The 22415-nt window shown below is 40.9% G+C and overlaps 1 protein-coding gene across 3 annotated transcripts in view; it reads left to right on the top strand.

Annotated features, from left to right (window-relative positions):
* Positions 1-9483: 9483 nt before the first annotated feature.
* Postn (periostin) overlaps positions 9484-22415 on the top strand; it is a 32186-nt gene continuing 19254 nt past the window's right edge. For all 3 annotated transcript variants that reach the window (XM_059265139.1, XM_059265138.1, XM_059265137.1), the window contains exons 1-9: positions 9484-9655; positions 11020-11118; positions 14461-14525; positions 16091-16248; positions 18317-18481; positions 19312-19458; positions 20007-20148; positions 21427-21639; positions 22170-22304. In XM_059265139.1, the coding sequence (XP_059121122.1) occupies positions 9531-9655; positions 11020-11118; positions 14461-14525; positions 16091-16248; positions 18317-18481; positions 19312-19458; positions 20007-20148; positions 21427-21639; positions 22170-22304 (1249 nt within the window). In that variant the 5' untranslated portion in view covers positions 9484-9530. The remainder of the gene's footprint in view (positions 9656-11019; positions 11119-14460; positions 14526-16090; positions 16249-18316; positions 18482-19311; positions 19459-20006; positions 20149-21426; positions 21640-22169; positions 22305-22415) is intronic.

Below are 22415 nucleotides of genomic sequence, written 5' to 3'. Positions count from 1 at the left end.
TTTTAATTTGTTTGTTCTAAAGCTTTTAGCTTCTATTAGTATTCAGATACCTCCTTCAGTCTTAAATTAATGTGTATGCTTTTGAGAAAGAAAAGAGGTAGAGAAAATGATCTTTGTTTGGGGAGAGACAAGGTGCTAATCTTTTTGTGATAAGATTTACATAGGATTTACCCTGAGCTACGCTAGCGGACTCTAAGCTCAAATAGAAAAGAACACCTTGAAATTCTGCACAGCCCTGGATTTAATCTTCAGCACAGAAGGAAAAAGAAAAATCTAGCTGAAAAGATTCAACTGTTACCCATGGTATTCCAGAAAGATGTGTGTGTGTGTGTGTGTGCTAAGCCAGTTCCCCATCACTATAACAAAACCCTGAGATAAACGTCCGTTTGCTTTTGGCTCGGTCTTAAAGAGACTTCAGCCTGGGGTGAAACAAGCTCAATACTTAAGAATCCTCTGGCAGGTGTGCCAGATGGTAACAGTGCAAAACATGTGAGTTCGCAGACAGCTCATCTGATGGCCGGGAACCAAAGAGTAGAGGATGACCCCAGAGGCCAAATGCCTCCCATTAGGCTCCATTCTCAAAGATTCTACCATCTCTCACTAGCGTTACAGTAGGGTCAAGCCTTTCATCAGCCGGTAGGGGACATTCCATATTCAATTATAGAAGTGGACTTTTGGTGAAATTCTTTAAAAAGGCAACTTCTCTGTATAATAGAATTCCAGTCATCAAAAAAGTTGGTAACCAAAGTTTCCCCAGTAAGCAGAGACTGACAGTCCTTTCCACAGAATAGAATAAGCTCACAGTTTCAGAAGGCTCAAATCCAATGGGGTTATGAGTAAGACAGTAATTTCAGTTGCTGTGAAAGGACATCCTGACCAAAGGCAACTTAGGGCAGGAGAGGGTTTCCTTGGCTTACAATCCCAGGTTACACTACATCATTTCAGGAAACTCAAGGTGGGAACTCAAAACAGCTTAGTCACATAAGATCCACAGTCAAGAGCAGAGAGAAACAGATGCACCTATGCTGCTTACTTGCAAGGATGCATAAGCTTGGCTAGCTTTCTTTACTTATAGAGTCCAGGACTACCTGCCCAGGGAATGGTGCCTCCCACAGTGGATTTGGTTTTGCCCCATCAATCAACAGTCAAGACCATCCCACCCAGAAATGCTTACAGGCCAAGCAGATGTAGACAGTTCCTCAATTGAGACTCCCCTTCTAGTTGATCCTAGGCCATGAACAATTGACACTTCAGGGACATTCTGTTACCCTCCCTGTGTTGGGGAGCAAGGGCTGTGGTTAGAGACCTTTCTGATAAGGAGCCTATTACTTAAGACTGAGCCATCTTCGAAGCCTGAAACACAGGATAATCACAAGCCAGAGAATATGTGTAACTTGCCACAACTTTGAAACCTGGACTGTAGCATGAATCTTAAAAGATCTTATTAATGAAAACAAACTTGGGAACCAGGTATTGGGGTGAATGCTGGAAGATCAGAGAAGCAGAACAGGCCACAGCCACCTCACCTTGCCTATTCCTCAGCTGATCCTGTTTCCTCAGACTGGAAACCTCTGAGTCCTCATCCAGAATGTATCTCAGCTAAACTGCTGCTCAAAGCCTAAAAGCTTAACCAGGCTAGTTCCTGATTTTCATGCCTTATATGCCTTTCTGCTTCCTGCCATTAATTCCTGTGATTAAAGGAATGAGTCATCATGCCTGGCTGTTTCCAGTGTGGCATTGATCTCACAGAGATCCGCATGGATCTCTGCCTCCAGAAGGGCTAGGATTAAAGGTGTGAGTGCCACCATTTTCTGGCCTCTATGTCTATCTAGTGGCTGTTCCCTTCTCTGATCCCAGATAAATTTATTAGGGTGCATGATATATTGGAGAACACAATGTCACCACACTGGACTGCATGGAGTCAGTCAAGAAGGGGTGGCAGAAGAGACATGGGTACCCTGTGGTGTTCAGGTGGCGGGAGGCTTGATGGGGACAATTACAAGTAGGTGGTTGGTTTCCTTATCTTCTATGACCCATAACTGAGCCTATCACGTAAGAATAACTGTGGTGTCAGCTAACTCAAGCCTGATCTCAATAGAAAGATCAACCCCTGGAGACATATACCGACTCAAGGTTCCCTGCCAAAGGAACTGGGAACTCTGGCACCCCAGCAGAGACCGTGGCTTCCTGTCTCTCCAGCGTGGTGTTTAATGCTGAGTGAGTTTTAAAACACAGACTGTTCCTCCTGTTTGGACTGTGTCTTTATTTAACTCTATCTTTTTCTACTCCTCCACCCTTTTCCTTTATTTAACTTGCTATTTGCAGTTTTATCCTAAATAATGTTAACTTCAGAGCATTCTCCATTTGCTTACCTCACTTACTAAGACACCCGAGAGACTGCCTTTGGCTAGAACAGTTGCCTTACCAAGTTGTACAAAATGGAAAGTCTGTAAGCAAGGAGCTGGAGGATCCAACTTTAGCCCATAGACTGAAGAGCTGAGTGTGGCCAGCAGAGGGTGCTGGCATGAAAGGAAAGAAAACTCCAGAACCAATGGTTCTGGAAGACCTCTGATGCTCCACTGTTCCGTTTTCAACAGCAACCTAAAAGATAAGAGAACCAAGAGATTCCAGCTTCAACTGAATGAACGTCCCTTCTCAATCTTAAAAATACTGAACATTTGACACCCAGCTTCACAAAGGAAATGCTACTGGACATAAAGGGGCAAAAAGGTCAATGACAATAATTATATATGACTTTAGTATCCACTCTCATCAGTATAGAAACCACCTCAATAGAAACCAACAAAGAAATTTCAGAGTCAAACTGGACTATAGATATCCAAAGTGTAACCCATCCAACACCCGAGGAACAGATGGTCTTCTCAGAAGCCTACGGAACTTTCTCTAAAATACTTTATGCCATTGATAAGTCTTTTAAAATGCAAAAATAAAACAATTTCTTAGAGCTAGTTTATCAGATCATAGTGGGATAAAATTAGAAAATAGCCAAATTAATGGCTAGAGATGCTGTATAAATGCAAGGATATTGAACAATATGCTCTTGAGGGTCACTGAAGGAATTAGGAGGACACAAAAAGGTTCTTGGAGTCAAATGAAAACATAAAGGGGACTTCTCAGAGCCCTTGGGATCCAGCAAAGGCAATGCTAAGATTGCTTGTACTATACCTATTAGTTCTTGTGTTAAAAAGTCCAAGAGTTGTCAAATGATTTTATTAATAATCCTCTTTAGTTCTTAGAAAGAAAAGAGCAAGCCAGCCTCGGACACAGCTGACAAAATCAAATTCTAAGGATCAAGGTAGAACTGGAGACTAACTAATTATGAACACAAGAATAAATAAAACAAAGATAAGTCTGTGAAAAACAAAACAGGATGGGCAAGCCCTTAGCCTAACTAACCACAAAAAGAGAGATACTTAGAATGATAAATACGGACGATCAAAATTAAATCATTAGGATCTGAGACCACAGATAGATCTCTATCAAGATCTACATGCATCACAGTATTATTCAATACAGTGAGACACTGGGAGAAAAGGAAGAAGTGATAAAATTGCCCCTAATTCTAGGTGACATCACCTTGTATTTAAATAACTCTAAAGAGGTGGATAAACAAGTCACAGGACATGGGTGTATACACAGTGGGGTTTTATTTAGTCATAAAAAAGGTGAAATTACACAATTCATAGGAAAATCAATGTAACTGGAGGTTGTTCCATACAATACATATTGTCCCACACAATAATCTACACAACATGCATATTGTTCCACACAACTATCTATACAGCATATATATTGTTCCCCATAATCTATACAATTTACATATTGTTCCACACAATAATCTATACAACATACATATTGTTCCCAATAATATATATGATTTATACATTGTTTCCCATAATAATCCAAATTCAGGCAGCTTAAAATCATGTTTTCTTTCACATCTGGGTGGTATGGGTCACATATACATTATTGGCAGGTATCACAAGTACATGACTGGCATTAATTTTTGAACAGATGAATACAGAAGAAGTATGTGTACAGAGGTAGACATGTGGGATGGGACTCTAGAATATTCCTGTGTGAGGGAGAAAGTTCCCAAGGAACAGGGAAAGATAACCCACACTATGGGTTTACCTTAATTCTGACCAAGATTTGAGTAGGCCAAATGTGCCAAAACAGAGGTTGGTGTTCTAGTAAGTTCTTTTTATTGTAGCAAGCATTCTTCCTTTATCTTAGAGTCTGGCTGAAGGAACACTGGAAGTCATTTGTGGAGTGGAGCAGATGATTAAGACGCTTAGTGTCATGTCTTTGAAGACAGAAGGTTTGATGTGGGCCCTGTCAAGAGTGCCAAAGAGGACCAGGATTGTGAATGTGGGAGTCAAGCAATGTGTGAATCAGGCTTGTTTGATGAAAACCGAGACATTCAGTGGATCAAGCACTTGCTGTGTAAGTGTGAGAACCTGAGTTTGAACTCCAAAATAACGTCAGGGACCTGGCATGGCAATGCACATCTATAACCCTAGTGGACAGTTCACAGAACCCACTGGCAGCCAGAATAGCTAACCAGTGTGCTCTGAGCTCAGGGAGAACTCTTATCCCCGAGAATAAGGTGGGTGAAACTAGAAATTCTTTTGCTGAACAAAGTAACCCAGAGCCAGAAAGACAAACATTGCAGGTCCCTCTCTTCTGTGGGCCCCAGTTTTAACTCTTTGGATCTGTGTGTTTAACTGTGAATGCCTGCAGATGGCAGAAAACTAGAGAGGGGCCATGGTGGGGGAATTCTGGGAGGGAAATAGCAAATATTAAAAGGGAGGGAAGATAATAATAAGCAGGTAGGTTCAAATGGGTGGAGGATTGAAGGATAATGTAGAGAAGGGACTGGGGAGGGATAAATAACACCAAGGATGTCTAAAAAAGCCATATAGAAACATGCTACTGTGTATTTGTATCATGTGTATATACACACACACAAACACACACACACACACACATATCTATATCTATATCTATACTATTGTATAAGTGTCCTAAAAATTACATGTGTGTGTGTGTGTACACTCACTCTCTCTCTCTCTCTCTCTCTCTCTCTCTCTCTCTCTCTCTCTCTCTCTCTCTCTCTCTCTCTCTTCAGAGAGACCCATTGACAGGTGTGGAATACATCCCTTTGAGTTGTTGGTCAGGGCTCACCCCACCCCAAACAATACGGGCTTTTCCCTTTCCTCTTGTTCCAACCAGAGCTTGATAGTAGGAGCCTATTGATGAAGACAACACATACTTCAGTCATCGGACATGAAGAAAACAAGCTGGTATCTGTGTAGAAGCATCCTCACTGCCTTCATAGTACAGGAAGGTGCTCTGCAGGCTGCTGGGGGAGAAAAGACACCAACAGGCTTATCCAACTATCAACCCTATGAGCTATAGTAATAATTGACCTGGCAAGAAATGCCTATGGAAGCAATAGCTGTCCATGTTCCCATGGATAGATTCACACACATGCACAGTTAGGTAGCACTAATTTGGGACTCAGTGGTTTAAAATAAACAAACAAACAAACAAGTGGATGGATGGATGAATGGAAGGACATGAAGATGAGAAGGGGAATGGGATAGTCTGGGAAGAGATGAGGGATAGTTGGGATATGATCAAAATGCATTGTATGTGTGTGTGTGAATTCTCAAAGAATAAAATAAGGTGGAGAGTGCTAGAAGAAGACACTCAATGTCAACCCTTGGCTTCCATGGGCAGGCACACACATGTGTATCAGCATGTATGTGTGCACACATATAGATATGCTTCTTTTTCACGTGTCAGTCGGTGTAGAAAAAACAACCCCAAAAGTGAAGCAATTTATTTTCAACCATTAACTACATTTCTGCTCTTCATCCAGACTTGATGTCACTTACTGGTCCCTTCTTGCATCAGCCTTAGCTTGCATCAGCCTTAAAAGATTTCTTGGAAGGAGTTATTAATTTCTCCTTGGTTGGCATTTTGGAATTAGGTTGTTTTCTATGAATTTCAATTTATCAGTTTAATCAAAACCGAATAGAAATTACCAGTGTTTCTAGACACATTTGTGTGGTGTACTTTCTCCACTAGATGTCTCCAGAGAAATACAAAGTAGATAGTGCTGATACAAACTACATTCAGTGTTAAATGCACAAATGCATCCAGCTTGGGAAGGGTGAAGCTGACATGACTGACGACCTCATAGGGGAGTAGATCCACCATGTGAAGGGCTTTCAAGAGTCTACAGAGGTGGGCAAGAAGACAGCACCCCATCTCCCATTATCCCCAAAGGCTTCTGCCCCAAAGAGTCAACAGTTAAGAACCCGTGGTTCTTTCTTTGGTGTGCAGTGAGTCCCAAGGCTGAATATTGTTCTATTGTCTTCCCTGTGTTACAACAGATTGTGTTTGGGCGCTTTGTGGAAATCTATGGAAATGCCACACTGCAAAGAAGGCTTTAGAAGCCTTATTTCACGTAGGTAGACTCTACAACGTGTCAATGTGAATATCCAAACCTAAAGCTAGTCTTCTTGACCTCTTTTGGCTGGTGGCTGATGCTCAATTTTATTTCATTTATATACGTATTTTAAAGATGGGAAATCAATATAAGGGTCTAGCTTAATTTAAATTCTTTCAACCTAATAATTTCAATAAAAATTTTTGGTCTTCATCAAAGAAGCCAAAGACCACAGAGTCTTGCCAAGAATTTCCATTTGCAAGGCTATAGTTCAGGTACTAGATAAGGCTAGTAGTCCTCATAGCCTAGGTGCCTAAGTGCTCAGAAGAGCTTTCCCTGACAAGGTGCAGGTTAACTGCAAGGCTTGGCTGGGCTTTAAGAGTGGGTTGTGCTATGTAATATACATGCAAGACACTTGGGGCTCGTGTTATGACAAGCCATGAGCCATGTATTGAAGAGGAAGTGTTTAAAAATGCACATGATACAAGCAAGACCACTGCCATTCTGCTCTCGGTTTGAATACACAGGTTTGCTGAGTGCATAGTCCGTGAGGAGTCCCGGGGAGTGCAGGAGTTTGAGGTTGGTTACACACTGGTGAGTAAGCATGGCAGTGTGATGACCTCATGGTCTCCAGAGGCGAGATAACAGAGAACTGCCTATAAAGCTGCATCCCGTGCTAGAGACAAATGGCCCTGTCTCTCAGACACACTATCTCTCTTCAGTTACATAATAAACCATTCTTCCTCACTAATGACTTACATCTCTAAGTCAGACTTTGTATCCCTGGAAAGTCAGACATCATTTTTATGGTTTCCGTCATCTTCCCAACTGCTAGGAAAAGTGCAAGGTCCACTAGGGTCAGGGTCCTTTCATGAAGCAGAGGAGAAAGGGCCCTGTGTGGAGAGCGTTTGATGAGGACCCTGGAGGAGAATGTGCCCTTCCACGGAGATTTTCCCAGTCTTTTCCACAATGTCCCCGGACAACCATCCTTAAACTGTCAGCAGTGACTCAGTCCAGTCTTTAGCCTTGGACTTTCTCCCACTAGTTAAATACAGCATCACTTTTCTGGCCTGGCCTCAGTTTCGCTCTCCTTGTTCTCTGGATTTGCCGGTGGTTTGTGTCCTCTGGATCTCGTTTGCAAGACCCTCCCTGTGTCATTACTGATCCAAATTGTAAATATTTGTGGAGGGCTGGCATTTGTTGACTTTCATGGGAGTTTTGAAAGTTTCAAATATGATGCTCTGGGTGGAAAGATTTCAGATTCCTATTGTTGGAAACTATAAAACGGACTTTAGAAAGGCTTTTTGTTATATGAGAATATGCTTTGCCTTGTGTAAGACGGAAAATGTGTACTACTTATGTACAGCACAGTCATCTCTTAAATGTTAACAAAAACTTTCTAATAGCCAGTTGGTTTATATTAGGTATATCGTATATGTATGATATAGGTCTGTCTATTCATTGACATGAGCAGTTTTCAACAGCCCACTGCTTGTACAATCTAAGAGTAACAAAAAGCTATCTTAAAAGCAAACAAGAAAGAAAGCAGATAAAGTTAGAATCATCTCATTTAGATAAATATAAATAAAAGATTAGTATTATTTATCGCACAAGTATCCTGGAAGGAACAAAGTTTAATTTTCATGATATCTTCTCTCCCAGCTCTCCAGGGATTGTTTGTACATTTTCAATCCCTTAATACCAAGATTCCAGAAGTGACAGGGGCTTCTGACTCATATTCAAACTGTGATGTTTGGTCATGCACTTACTTAATAAATCTGCTGCTTGTCACAGAATTATTTTAACACTCAAAGGCGATTCCCACAGGAAGCTTACACCTATCTCTCCAGATGAGGAATTCTCTCTGGCCTAATGTGCACTCCCTCCCCTTAAACTGATCCAACCGTAAAACATAAAGAGTCCAGGCATGGTGTCTCTCTCTGCCTTGCCAGTGGGAAAACAATACTGATATCCGTAACAGAGGGGAAATGTCACAGCCCAGAAAACACTGCCATCTTCTCTCGAGGTGGCTTTAAAATGTTTGCGTTCACAGAGACTAGCGACAGGTATCCTTCCCAGTCTAATGTCCCTTCTGATCTTCACAGCTTCTCCGTCAAAAGGATTCTCCACATCTGACAGGACCTGTGTGAAGAGGTAAAAAAGTGTGCCTTCCCTCGGCTGGGGATGCTGAAGTCCCACACCAAGAGAGTGTAGCTATTCTTTTAAAAATCAGGAAATTCTCGGCGGCAGCCCTGTTTCTTAATATGCATTTAATTACCACATTATTTCTGGATTAGTAATACTTGTTTCCAGGACTCATCGGGATATGCAGCCTGTGTGTAATGAAAAAGCAGCATTTTATTATGTGCATACATAAATACATACGGGGGGGGGGGGATGGGTGTGGTTGGGTGTGGATGTGTATTTCAAAAGTTAGGGAAATTCTCCCAAAGCAGATCTTTGTTAATTAACCCTCTATGCTCCTTAAGAACTGAAATGACATAGCTCAAGTTTCACAGGACTGCAAGGAATGTGTGCCTCTTCCATATTAGTAGTGGAAATCATACTTTATATGTATGTAAATCTATCCGGGATTTGTGTGAAATTCCCTTTGTGATTTCTTTTCTGGTGAAAAATAACCTCAGTGTTCTGTTGTGGACTGATTAAGTGTGATAAAATCACACCAGTAAAGTAACTGAGCTCAGAGACATAGGGTGGCAGAGGCAGATGGCAGAGTCCCCCCGTCCCACTCCCTCCGGCCCCCAAACTCAAATACAGCTGTTTTCATAAACAAAAACCTATACAAGCGAAAGCCAGGCGTTCTATGATTGAAAACAAATAGGAGAAGTTCAGTCTGCTCAGAACCCAGTAGACTTTCACTGGCAGCCAGCCTGAGCTGTTGGTGCTTCTGGACAGCATCTGGAAGTCTCAGGTTGCTCCATCGCCCCCTCCTACAGCCCTGTGCTCCCTCCCACCGCCCAGAGCTATATAAATTCAGCTCTTCAGAGCACAGGCCAGTTCTCTTCCTGGACGGAGCCCAGGGCTGAAGATGGTTCCTCTCCTGTCCTTACTGGCTCTGCTGCTGCTGCTCCTGTGCGATCTTAACCCTGCAAATGCCAACAATTACTATGACAAGGTCCTGGCTCACAGCCGCATCAGGGGTCGGGATCAGGGGTGAGTCCTTGGCTGGTTTTGTTGTACTTTTCCCACTTAGCTTGTTCTAAAATATGTATGAAGCTCCTTACAAGTGCACCTCAGAGTAGTTGTTGGGTTTTTGTTGCTATTTTACTTATTGCAAGTTGACAGGAAAACAAAAAGTAAGTCTTCTGTAAATATATATGTGTGTGTATGTATATATCTATGGTTATATATCTATGGTTACTATGACATTTATGTCTTAAATGCATAAGACTTGATATCAACATAATTATTATTACTTTATGTGGATTATTAATTTTAATGTAATTAACAAAATACAATAGGGTAATCCTTTATAATTCAGTTTACTTGAGTTTTTAACTTCCTTCCAAACCTGCAGAATATGGTTTTCAAAATCAAAGAATCTGCTGTTAGATGGTATCATGTTACAGGCTTTGAAATGCCTCATGGGATCTCAGTGAAAATGTTATTTGATTTATATATGAAAATTAAACTCTGGTTTGAATAACTGGTCCTCTGAATTCTTTGAAGTATTTTTTTCTTTTAGGATAAATGTAGGATTTTAAAAAGTTATTAGAAACAACTTAGTAACTTGAGCAAACTTCTGTACTTTTTACATGTGACTCTTGGCATCATTCCAAAGCGTTGGAGGGTCCTCTTCATTCTCAGAGCGCTCTTCCCCACAGTGGAGCAGAATTCCCATCCCTTTAAGAGAAAGCAAACTTGAAATTGCAGTCAAGGACATGTTTATTTGTCCTCGTAAAAGAAACAAGTTTCCTTTATGTGAAGGCATTGTTTAAAAGTTACTTTTAACACTAATCTGCTTCCCCAAGTACCGAGGGAACCACAGAGCAGAGTGGGTAATAAGATGGGAGTCCTTTGCTGTTAGTCTCCCACTGTTCAGGGGAATCCTGAAGTCTCCCATCTAGTGAGTGCATGCTTAGTTTTAAAACAAGTAGAGGCGAGGGGCTCACTATTAACAGCAGTGTGTACATTAAATCCAAGCTGTGCTAAATCTAATTCAGTTTGAATAGTCCTATCAGGTTAACTTTTTGAAATACTGGGATTAGTCTCAAATATACGAAGTGTCTTCCCTCCTTTAACCCCTCCTTTCCCCTTCATCCTTCTTCCTTCTCCCCCCTCCTCTCCCTTCTCCCCCCTCCATTCCTCTTCTCCTCCCTCACTCCCTATCTCCCTTAGCCTTCTGCTTTTCCAGGAACTCAGTGGGACTGAATCAGGAGTTAGATTTGCACAAAGTTAAAATCCCGTCTTGGAATGTCAAATCTGCACCCTAACCTCTCTTTTCAGCCGCCTGACCTGAAACAGCAGAGATGCTAGCCATATGGATTAACTCTTTTCGCCTTTCCTTTACTCTCCAGCCCAAACGTCTGTGCCCTCCAGCAGATTCTGGGCACCAAAAAGAAATACTTCAGCTCGTGTAAGAACTGGTACCAAGGTGCCATCTGTGGAAAGAAAACGTGAGTCACACACACCCTTTTCTTCATTGACAGTCTCATGACCCACAGGGATGTATGTCACTAGCCTCTCGGGTACATAGCCCAGTCTGAAAATACTATCCAAACTCGTGAGTTTTAAGAGAGAGGCTCCTCCACACAGGCAGAGAAACCCCCTCTTGTCTCCACAGTCACAAGGGAGGATTTCTCTCTGAGTCTATCAGCTGGAGGGGCCAAAGCCAGCCATGACAGTGTGATATGGTCTGAGTCAGTGTGAACAAACATGGTTTCTACTTGTTTTACATTCTTTGTTGTTTGGTCTTCCTTTGTCCTAAGAGAGTCAGTTAAACTCTGTGTTTCATTTGCCCTTCTTACATCTACACACACACACACACACACACACACACACACACACACACACACGGATTAAGGACAACAAATTGATCTGAAATGTAAGGATTAAAAGCCCAAATTAATATTTCTCCAGTCATTTAGAAGTTATGGGGAAGATTCCATGTCACCCCTGAGTTTTCACTGAGGAATAAATTTAGGAAGAAATTGCATTTTCCATTTCTTCTTAACCCTTGATGCCTTTTACAACCTGCCTGATCCCCAGGAACCATGGAGGTGACAGCAGAAGCCCGTCACTCTGTCAAATATCCCAATGGCTAAAAGGACGATTTCTTCTAGCTTAGTGATACAACATGGCTTGGTTGTGTCTTTGACTGATCAACCTAAAGCTGCTAGACATTACTGCCTATGTATTAGACAAGCTTATTGGTTTATTTTACTATAACTATTGGTAGAAAAAAATAAAACCCTGGATCTATGAAGGGTAAGAATCACTTGTGCCAATTCATCATTTTACAAGGAGGGCGCTGTCTCAAAGGCGGGGTAGCTTAGTAAGTCAAAAAAAGGGGTTCCATGTCTTTCCTGGTGATGAAGACATTGGGAAGGGCTCTTCGCTGCCATCAATCTGAACTGCATCCTCTAAGGGGTAACCTTGATGACGAAAGGATCTGAAGATCTGCTTGTACACCATGATGAACTTCAGGTACCCTCCAAACAGTGGAAATATTGGTTGAAAACTTATTTCAGCCCGGCATAGTGGCTCATGCCTATAATCTCATCACCCAGAAGGCTGAGGCAGGAAGATTACCCCAAATTCTAGGATAGTTTGAGCTCCAAAGTGAGACACTCTCAAAACCATAAATAAATAAATAAATAAATAAATAAATAAATAAATAAATAAATAAATAAATAAATAGCTTATTTCTATTCTTGTGCTACTGGTACAAACACTCAACACAGAACTATTTAACCTGGGGAAGTCAGTGATCTTCCCATGCTGAGTGTACAGGGAAAATGTTGTTAATGTTCTTCCTGGAAGTTAAGGGAGTCTTATTTCCACTATGTAATTGTATTAGAGAAGCCAAAGTTGTCCCACAACAGAAGACTCTTGTTTTCCATTAAACAAAAGTCCTGCTTGTAGCCAGACTTTTTACCAAAACTGTAACAATGTCCCCTTAGCAAATTTTCCTCCAACAGCTTCCGTTTCAAATCACATTTGCATCTCCTCACTGAAATAAATGCAAATGCTGAGCTCGAATAATCGAAGAAACCAGTACTACTGATAGGGAGGAAGCCTGGCCTGCCCTCCTCTCCCTTCTGCTCAAGTTGCCAGTGCCTTCTGGGTAATGTCAGTTTTCAACTTGGCTTCTGGTTCAACAGCTACTTTGGGAATTTACTGGAAGGAAACAGGCCAGGTCTAAAGAAAAGCACAAGTACCCCTGGGCCTTAAAGTTAAGGTATTGTCTTGAATAATGTAGAACCCCTTTCACAAAGCATTCTGAGGCTCCCTGTATGATGCCAGGGATGTTTTCAGCTGGCTTCCGATGACATTTTTGTTACTACTCAGATAGTGAAGATAAATTCTCCATGTTCCAAGCTGTGCAGAGCAAAGATTGTGCCTTCTTCTTGCTTTATTCAACTTCTTGGCCATACAGGAAAATGGATTTTTGTGTAGAATATATGCTCTCTGAGAATAAAACACTTCAGTTGTATTTGAAGCACCAACTCAGTTAAACACATTGTCCACTTATCAGTTGTGATCACAGACCACTGTTCTATAAACTCACCCCCTCTGCTGCATGCCTTTTCCACTTTAGAGTTGAGCCTCAGGTTATATTAGTGTGTGTGATAGACATTTGTCTCATAATGACAATGTCCCGTTCTCATTACTATTTATCTTCTAGCCTCTAGATTAACTATCACTAGACAGACCTCATTTTGCTGTTTATAATGTACATAAATCAAATTCATGAGGACATTTACTTAATTGCTATATTGTCTATTTATTTCTGTGGAGATCTGTGTAAGTAAAATTGTCATCAAGGGGAAAATTAAGATTTGCACTGGGGTCAAATGCAAGTGCCCTTGTTTCAGGTGCAGCCAACTCTTGAAACTGCAGAGAAAGTTAAACTGAGAAAGGAAAATTTAAGCTTGTATAGCACAGTTAAATTAATAATGATAACAATAAATGAATTAATGAATAATAACTACTACTGACAATTTAAAACAAAAGTAACTGTGTCTTAGTTAGGAAGGCAGTTCACTTGGTTGGCTGCTTGCCTTGAATGCACAAAGCCCTGGATTCGATCCCCAACACTACATAAAACTGCCGCGATGGGATGAACACGAGAGGATCAGTTTGGAGACATCCTCAACTTCAGAGGCAGTTCAAGGTCAACCTGGGTGCCTGAGATATTATCTCATGGGGGGGTGGATGAAATGATAAGACAAGAGAGGGTAAAAATGAGCAAAAATTGATCAAAGTATGTCATGTATGTGTATGAAAACATCAAAGAAGTCTTTTATTGTGTATAATTAATTCATTCTAAGAATTGTACGGGAGATAGAATTTTATAAATTAGAAGAAGTCAATGTATTTCTATTGTTTCAAGGTAGCATATTTTAATGAGTATATTTTTTTGCTACTTTTTTTGCTACAAAATTATTCTAAAAACACTCTTTTGAGATTCACAACTATTTGTATTTTGGTATTATCACTACTCTTTTCGTGTTAAACTATTGAGCAGACTGAATTCTGATATATCAAGTGACTTGTTTAAGGGCATCTGTCTACTGCACAGTGAACCTGCTTAAAAAAACTCTATTCTTCAGGATCAAGACCCAGGAACCTTTCCAAACTTACATAAATATCTGGTATCTGAAGGGCAGAAATAACAACTGGCTTCTACAATCTTAGCAAATCATGGGAATGAGTGATATGTTCCGTTAAGTTGATGTAGAGGTGCATCTTTTGCGGTTCTCTGTTTTAATACTGAGATTTTCCCCTCTGTGTAGCACTGTGATATATGAATGCTGTCCTGGCTATATGAGAATGGAAGGGATGAAAGGCTGCCCAGCAGGTAAAATCTACGTTTCAGCACTAAATGGGGAGCACTTCCTTCGTGAGGAATGAGTTAGACAGCCTGTGGGGAAGCCAACAGTGTGTGTGTGTGCGCGCGTAGGTGTACAGGTGTGTGCGTGAGCATACTTAGCACTATCACAAGCAACTTCTCCACGTTTCTGTGTTAATCACACATGCTTGCCCTAAGTCTGAAATAGTAGGCCTCCCTTCTCACGCACTGGGTGCTAAATGAGAAGCCTAATCAGAAGTAGCTCAGCTCCCACCCTGCAAAAGTCCCCATCTTTGAACTTGACTAGAAGCATGGCGCCTACGTTAGGAAGGCAACATCTATAGCTGACCAGCTCTGAGCTTGGAATGGCTCTTGCTTTGAAATGTGCTCATTTTGAAATGTGGTCGCCCATAATTCTGCCAACAAAAAAAGGAGATGCTTTTCATTTCCTCTGGATATGCAATACCAATCATCACCTTTCCGCAGGCTCCCATTCCTCAATACAACGGTCTCTTCCTGGGGCACAGGTCAACAATCAGGTGTTGACTCCAGAGCACTGACTCTCATGGTCACCAACCCATAGACAGTCCTTGGCGTAATACTGTGTTCCGAATGAGGTGCTAGGCTGGAGTCTCCAAAGCACTCGGTTCTGAGCAGCTGAGAGACTGTCAGAAACCTCAGTTGCTGAGACTCTGGGTTTGGTTAATGCTGTTGGTGACAATGTTATGTGACTAACTCATATCACATCTGTAAGCAATTAATTATGTTACAGGTTTTCTCACATGGAAACTGTTGAGCTGGTATTGGTGTAGGATGTGTTTTGCTCAATCTAGACATGAAACCCTATTAAATGGAACTCTTTTTACTTTTACCCAATTTTGTCATATTGAGAGTTCTTTTGCAGAATTTATGATTTAATTTAGTAATTGTCTCAGGGAATTCACTAAAGTAGTCATTTACTTTATGACTATTTCCAAATGACACCAATTTTCAAGTCAACAGGGTCAGAAAAACAAGTGGTCTGCAGAAGGCTGGACATACCTTTCAGGTTGACTTTCAGACCAAGAGAAAGTATTAGATATGTTTTCCTTAAATTCAAATGTAAAGGACTGAGTCCATACACTGCTTTAGGGACCAATAATCCCAAAAATTATAGATGTAAACATAATACACTGCTTAGGGACTCAGGCCTGCGTTGCAGGACATGTTAACCTTGCTAGTCTCAATGAGCAGCAAGGAGCAGCTTGTCTTCAGATAAAATAATCGGATATATTTTCTGGAAATTCTGATTGAACTGTTATTGATGCCACAGGATTTACTAAATGTTACTTCAGTTTGATATTTTAAACCTCACTTTCTTAACACCAAGAATATAAGAAATAATAGCTTGAGTGGTACTTTATTAATACTGCTCAAAAAATGCAACTTTTGTGTAAAGTAGGTGATTCATAGGATGTTATTGCTTAAATCGATTAGTGGGATATATTGGGGGAATAGTGAAAAGTTGAAATGATTGTAGAAGAATATTCTGGAAATCAAGTCCTAATCATTTGCTCATTTCTTGACTATTTCAGTGATGCCTATTGACCATGTTTATGGCACGCTGGGCATTGTGGGAGCCACTACCACTCAGCACTATTCCGATGTCTCAAAACTGAGAGAAGAGATTGAAGGAAAGGGGTCATACACCTACTTTGCCCCGAGTAACGAGGCTTGGGAGAACCTGGATTCTGTAATTAATCCTTTTCATTATCTGAAACATTCACTGTGGGATACTGCCATTTTCATTTTAATTGGTCAACTTACGTATAACCCAAGAACATGTTATATCTTTCTATCATATACATGCTATTGGGACTATGGGGTATGTTCACACTTCAGTAGTGGAACTCCCCAGGAGACAGCCCTTTTAAAGGGACACAGAAGGGGCTGAAAGAGTGCTTATTATTATTACATTTTATTTCTCTCCTCTTACTTTCTTGGTTGTGGGAAAATACATGCGAATTCAGATAACATATCTATTAGAAAGGTAAGTTAAAATGCCTAGCTATACTTAAAAATCTATTATAAGCTATATTACATTACATAGCTGTGTTTTATTATAGTTTATAAATAGCAGAGCGATACTTGAGTGAAAAGCTATATAAATAGCTTGCATTTGTTTATGTATGCATAACTACATGCCGTATAGACGGCTATTCCAAGACTATCAGGTTAGTAAATATGTATGGATATTTAAACCAAGTGTTATAAACAATATTCGATCTTGAAAACAGACTAAGTCATGACAGATTAATTCATAAAATATTCCTCAATTTTCAATTTTATACAACTAGTAGAGAACCATGTTCCTACTTCCCATTTCTGTGAAGGTGAATTGAAATTTATAGAGTGACTCCATGCAGCTTCAGGCAGAGCATCTTGTGGCTCTGCTATGTTAATGTTGGGTTGTGGGCTCTTGTCTTCCCCTACGCCTCAGCCTCCTCCTGGCTCCTTCAGATCACACCTTGGCATCCTCTGCTAGGTAGAAAAAGTTAGAGATCTTCTCCAGGAACAGCATCTTAGTGACATTGCCTTTCACTCTAGTGTGTGCAGCCATGAAATCCGTGGGGTTTGTACCGATTTCCCTCGGAACCCCAGGGATTCTATCTCCACATTATTTCTTCTCCAAATATAATGTGGCTACATAAATAAAGGATACAGAAAATGTAAGCCATTTCTTATCTCCATAAATATTTGCTTTTCTCTAACCCTTTCCCCCATAATAGGCAGAATCAGTGTCCACATTCAGACTTAAAAACTGTAAGTGACCCTGGCTCCCCCATCTCAATTCCTTAAACATTAGCTAATCATCATACTATCATGGTTAGCTGTGGTAATGCTCCCTGTGTTCTCATTTCTGAATAATCTTACCCCTTGATTGGCTTTCCAGTAGCCTAGCCTGATCACGGAGTCCCAGCCCCTCACGCCCTTCAGTTTTATTGCTGGTTTATTTTACTCCTTACTCAGTTTTCACAGCATTGTGCCTTTCAGAACATGTTTTGAACACTATGCCATAATGGAGTTGTTGTGAGTTGCTTGCCCAACAGTTACTATGCCGACATGCAGAATGCTGTCACACTGTCCCCACCCATGTCAGTCTTACCTGTTTCTGCACACGTGCCTCCAAACCACTGTAATAAAACAGCTGCATCCATCATTGGGCCCCTTAAAGCCTGTTGTCCTTCTGTCCTCTCCATATCTGTCCATTATCTACTGTGCCATGACAAGTACCCGGAAGTTCTCCTTTTCGTCATTGCACGGTAGCATTAGTACAAGATGTGAGGCACAGCATTGGGAAGGTACAGGATGATGGATGCTTAGACTGGTTTAGGAACAAGTATAAAATCCTAGCTAAATCTCAAGTGATAGCCAAGGGTGGTGGTACAGGCCTGTAATTAACTCTAGCATTCGGGAAGCCCAGTTAGGAGCGTTGCCGTGAGTTTGAGGCTAAGCTGGGCTGATGATGAGACACTGTCTCCAAAAGACAAGCATGAAGAACACAAAATCCCTCAAGTGTAGTATGCAAATGAAATAGCATGTTGAGTAGCTGACATCACAACCTACTTGTTGTATTGTAAGTGTCTGACGATGTCACATTCCTGGTTATTAACCTATACGAAGATTGTCTCTTCATCAATATATTTTTAAAATTTTGTTCCCAAAAGCATATAACACGTAAACAATCATTTTTAAATGGGTGGGGGAGAGAACCTCAATAGCAAATCAAAACCAATGAACTTTTGTTGAATTCTTCCTAGGAGATTCGCAGAGGACTAGAGAACAATGTCAATGTTGAGTTACTGAATGCTTTACATAGCCACATGGTTAATAAGAGAATGTTAACCAAGGACCTGAAGCATGGCATGGTGATTCCTTCAATGTACAACAATCTGGGGCTTTTTATTAACCACTATCCCAATGGGGTAAGTTTCATTTTTAAAATTTACATTTCCAAGTCATATTTTCCTGAATTTTATTTCCTTGTTAGGATGTTCACAGAAATGATAAAATGTTTGTCAGTGTAACACCAATGCTTGTATTATGATTTAAAACAAACTTGGCCTTGTAAAACTTCAATCCAATTGGTTCCTCCTAACGACTGCATGATTGGCAGTTAGGAGTCACTGTGTATTAAAGGGTTTCTTACAAATAGTGAAATGAACACTAAAGAGTGTGGTGACTGCCCTGTGGTCACTCTCTGGACACTATGCTGACTATGGGAAACTGACAATAGGGTCTCAAGGTCTTTTCCAACATTCAAATTTCCAGAAGAGAAAAAAACATTCCAGTGATGAGGCAATACTATTTATTATTCAGTAGACTTCATGACAGGCAATGGTGATTTTTCATCCCTCTCTCAGAATTCATTTCAGAGCTAATCAGAATTCTTTACACAATTCTTTGACCAATATTAGAAACAGTTTATAGCTATTAATATTAAAGGATAAAAATAAAATCAGTAACTCAAATGAAGGAAATTCTTTGTCTTGAATCTCCAGAGATGCTCCTGATTGACTGGGGTTCTAAATGGTACTGCTTTCTCTTTGACAATACTCCGGTCTTAATCCACAGATAGCATCAGCACTTAGTGTATAGGCGTGTAGGCTCTTTATGCTACACCTACTAGGTCCCCAGCATCAGCACTCAGCATGTAGGCTCTTTCCATCATACCTAATAGTACAATGGGAATGTGGAAATCGCCTTACTGTCCTAGCAATTAACACTGGCTCTGATTTTTTTCTAATGATTGCAGGTTGTCACTGTAAACTGCGCTCGAGTCATCCACGGGAACCAGATTGCCACAAATGGTGTTGTCCACGTCATTGATCGAGTCCTGACGCAAATAGGTACCTCCATCCAAGACTTTCTCGAAGCAGAAGACGACCTGTCATCATTCAGAGTAAGAACCAGGGCAGATTCCCCTGAGTCACTGAAAACCTTCCTTCCCTGGCCAGATCTGCAGAATGCGAAAGTGCTATTCAACAAATCTGGCAAACTGCTATAATACATTCCATAAAATAACCATTTCTACTTCTAGATATGCTATAATACTTTCTATAATACTTTCCATAAAATAACTCCTTTCTACAAAGGAGATGCCACCCTGTATAAAATAATAATACATATTTGGACATGGTGATAAAGGAAAGCTGGGTGTGTGATGACAGTGTGTTTGGTGTCTTTAGCACATGTCAATTCAGTGGCTGTACATGTTGCTGGTTTTGCTGTAGTCGGAAAAACACTGGCAGACTTTCCTGTCTAGCCAACAGTTTGAGAAAAACTGGGAATGACTTCATTGGTTGGGCCAAAATGCAATAGTTTAACAGTCTAACGTGAGCAAATGTCTCTGGTGAAGCTGTCAACTCCCTCCTGATACCTAGGCCAAGTGTGTGACAAGTTTCCTTAGGCTTTGCGATGCAGATCCTCTGAAAGCCATTTGTGTTTCAGGCTGCTGCCATCACCTCCGACCTATTGGAGTCCCTTGGAAGAGACGGTCACTTCACACTCTTTGCTCCCACCAATGAAGCATTTGAGAAACTCCCACGGGGAGTCCTAGAAAGGATCATGGGAGACAAAGTGGCTTCTGAAGGTAGGAAAAAAATATCTTCCTCTCCAAGAGACCTAGGACGAAGGCAATGAAACAAGACCAGTTACTGCCAATAATGGCAGTTGTGAAAGAAAAGACCAGAAGTGTTTAATGTGAGGTGCTCTAGAAAACATCATTTAAAAGATTTAAAGAACAACTAGGTATTATTCTCAATAGAAACAGCTGCAAGGTTGTAGCCTTTGGTGTTGTTTCCAAGCAAATAAGCTCTAGAGGCTGTGAAAGGTTAATAAGGGGCTGGAGAGATGGCTCAGCAGTTAAGAGCACTGGCTGCTCTTGAGGAGGACCTGTGGTCGACTCCCAGTACCCACACGAATCCAGAGGAAATGACTCCCTCTTCTGGCCTCTGTAGGCACCAGGCATGCATGTGGTGCATGAATATACATGCAGGAAGCACTCATACTAATACAACAAAATAAATAATCGTTTTTAAAATTAAAAAGAAAGATTAATCAAGTGTGGGAGAGTAATATTAGGTTTGATTTTAATATGCAATTCATATTATACAATACTTTTGACTCTAAATGTATGCTACAAGGTATAACTGAACAGAGAAAGTTATATAGTTCTCCTTGGCTACCACACATTGACTCACAAATGTATTTGGGCCCTTTCCAGCCTCCCTTTCAACAGCCAAATAGGTTTTGCATTGTGATAACAAATTTTATATACTCAGTCTCCAAATATGTTTATCCAACTACAGCTGACAAACTTTGAGTATGTAAGTCTCGATATAATAGAGTCAAGGGGCAAATCCTTCTAGATGTATTTTTTAGATGTTGTCTTGAGGGAATGGTGGCTAGGTGTCTGTATTTTCTAGGTGTTGTCTTGAGGAAATGGCTTACCTTGCCCTTAGGTTTCAGAACAAGTTTGCAAATCATGAACGGTCTTTTGAAAGTGGCTAATGCAGCATTCTGTTTGAGTGTTTTAGAACAGACTTGGCTAACAAATAACTTCAAAAAACCAGCTAAAAGACTTGGTCTCTTTTTTCTTTTGTTTTCCTGCTGCTGCAAAAATAATTTTGAAAGCTCAAATTATCTCTCCCTCCTTTCTAATCAGCTAATCTGTTTGTTTTGCAGCAATGATTTAAAACACCCACCCACCTTCCTAGAACATGTATAGTTAAGATTTTAATATCTCAAGTCTTACATTTCTGTCATATTTCTTCGGTGAATTTAGTTCCATGATGAAATGCATAATTTAAGGGTCAAATGTTATTTCCCTTGACCAGAAGTTGACTCCGCTCCCCTCTTCTCTCCCCAGCTCTCTTGAAGTACCACATCCTAAATACCCTCCAGTGTTCTGAGGCTATTACAGGAGGAGCCGTGTTCGAGACCATGGAAGGAAACACAATTGAGATAGGATGCGAAGGGGACAGCATCTCCATTAATGGAATTAAGATGGTGAACAAGAAAGACATTGTGACTAAGAATGGTGTCATCCACCTGATTGACGAAGTCCTCATCCCTGATTCTGGTGAGCAGGGTCCCCAAATACCCAGTTGAGGTATTTGGAGAGTAAGTCCATGAAGACCTAATGAGCAATCTGAAAGAGCACAAACAGCAGACTGGCTTTGTGCTCCCTGAATGCTGACTCCAAGGCCTGTGCAGTCTTAGGCAGCCCGCGCAGGACCTTGGCCCGGTTCCTAGTCTTTATACAAGGTTTCCTCACTGCTAGTGTGTTTCTTGGCAACAAAGAGAGAGAGTGATGGTAGACTTTGGGTAAAAGAAAGAGTATGTCATCCACAGTGCAGAAAGAGCTGAAAGGTGAGTAATAGAGGATTAAAGAAAACTACACTAGGAAGACAGAGAGAAAAATTCCTTCGAAAATTATTTGTGCTGGAAACTCGAACCTTCATACTAAGGCAGGGTAGGATGTTTGACTAGATTGACGCTCAAGTAAATAGCTTACAAGAGTAGGAAAGAGCCAGGCACTGACTTACGAATGCTGGGATGAGGATCATAACAATGACAACATTGTTGAGATGGCAATGGTTTATTTTACAGCCAAACAAGTCATTGAGCTGGCTGGGAAACAGCAAACCACTTTCACGGACCTGGTGGCCCAGTTGGGCTTGGCGTCCTCTCTGAAGCCAGATGGGGAGTACACTTTGTTAGCACCTGTGAACAACGCCTTCTCTGGTATGTGCCGGGTTCTGTTCCTGCTTCCTCCCTGGGGGACTGACTTTCTATACAGTGTTTGTACTCAGTAAGAAAGAACAGATATTTTAGAAAATGTTGGTTAGATTTTGC

The sequence above is a fragment of the Peromyscus eremicus genome, chromosome 6, assembly GCF_949786415.1.
Source record: "Peromyscus eremicus chromosome 6, PerEre_H2_v1, whole genome shotgun sequence".
Lineage (NCBI taxonomy): Eukaryota > Metazoa > Chordata > Mammalia > Rodentia > Cricetidae > Peromyscus > Peromyscus eremicus.
Note: the sequence above shows the minus strand (reverse complement) of the source record. Positions and strands in the feature narration are given on the sequence as shown.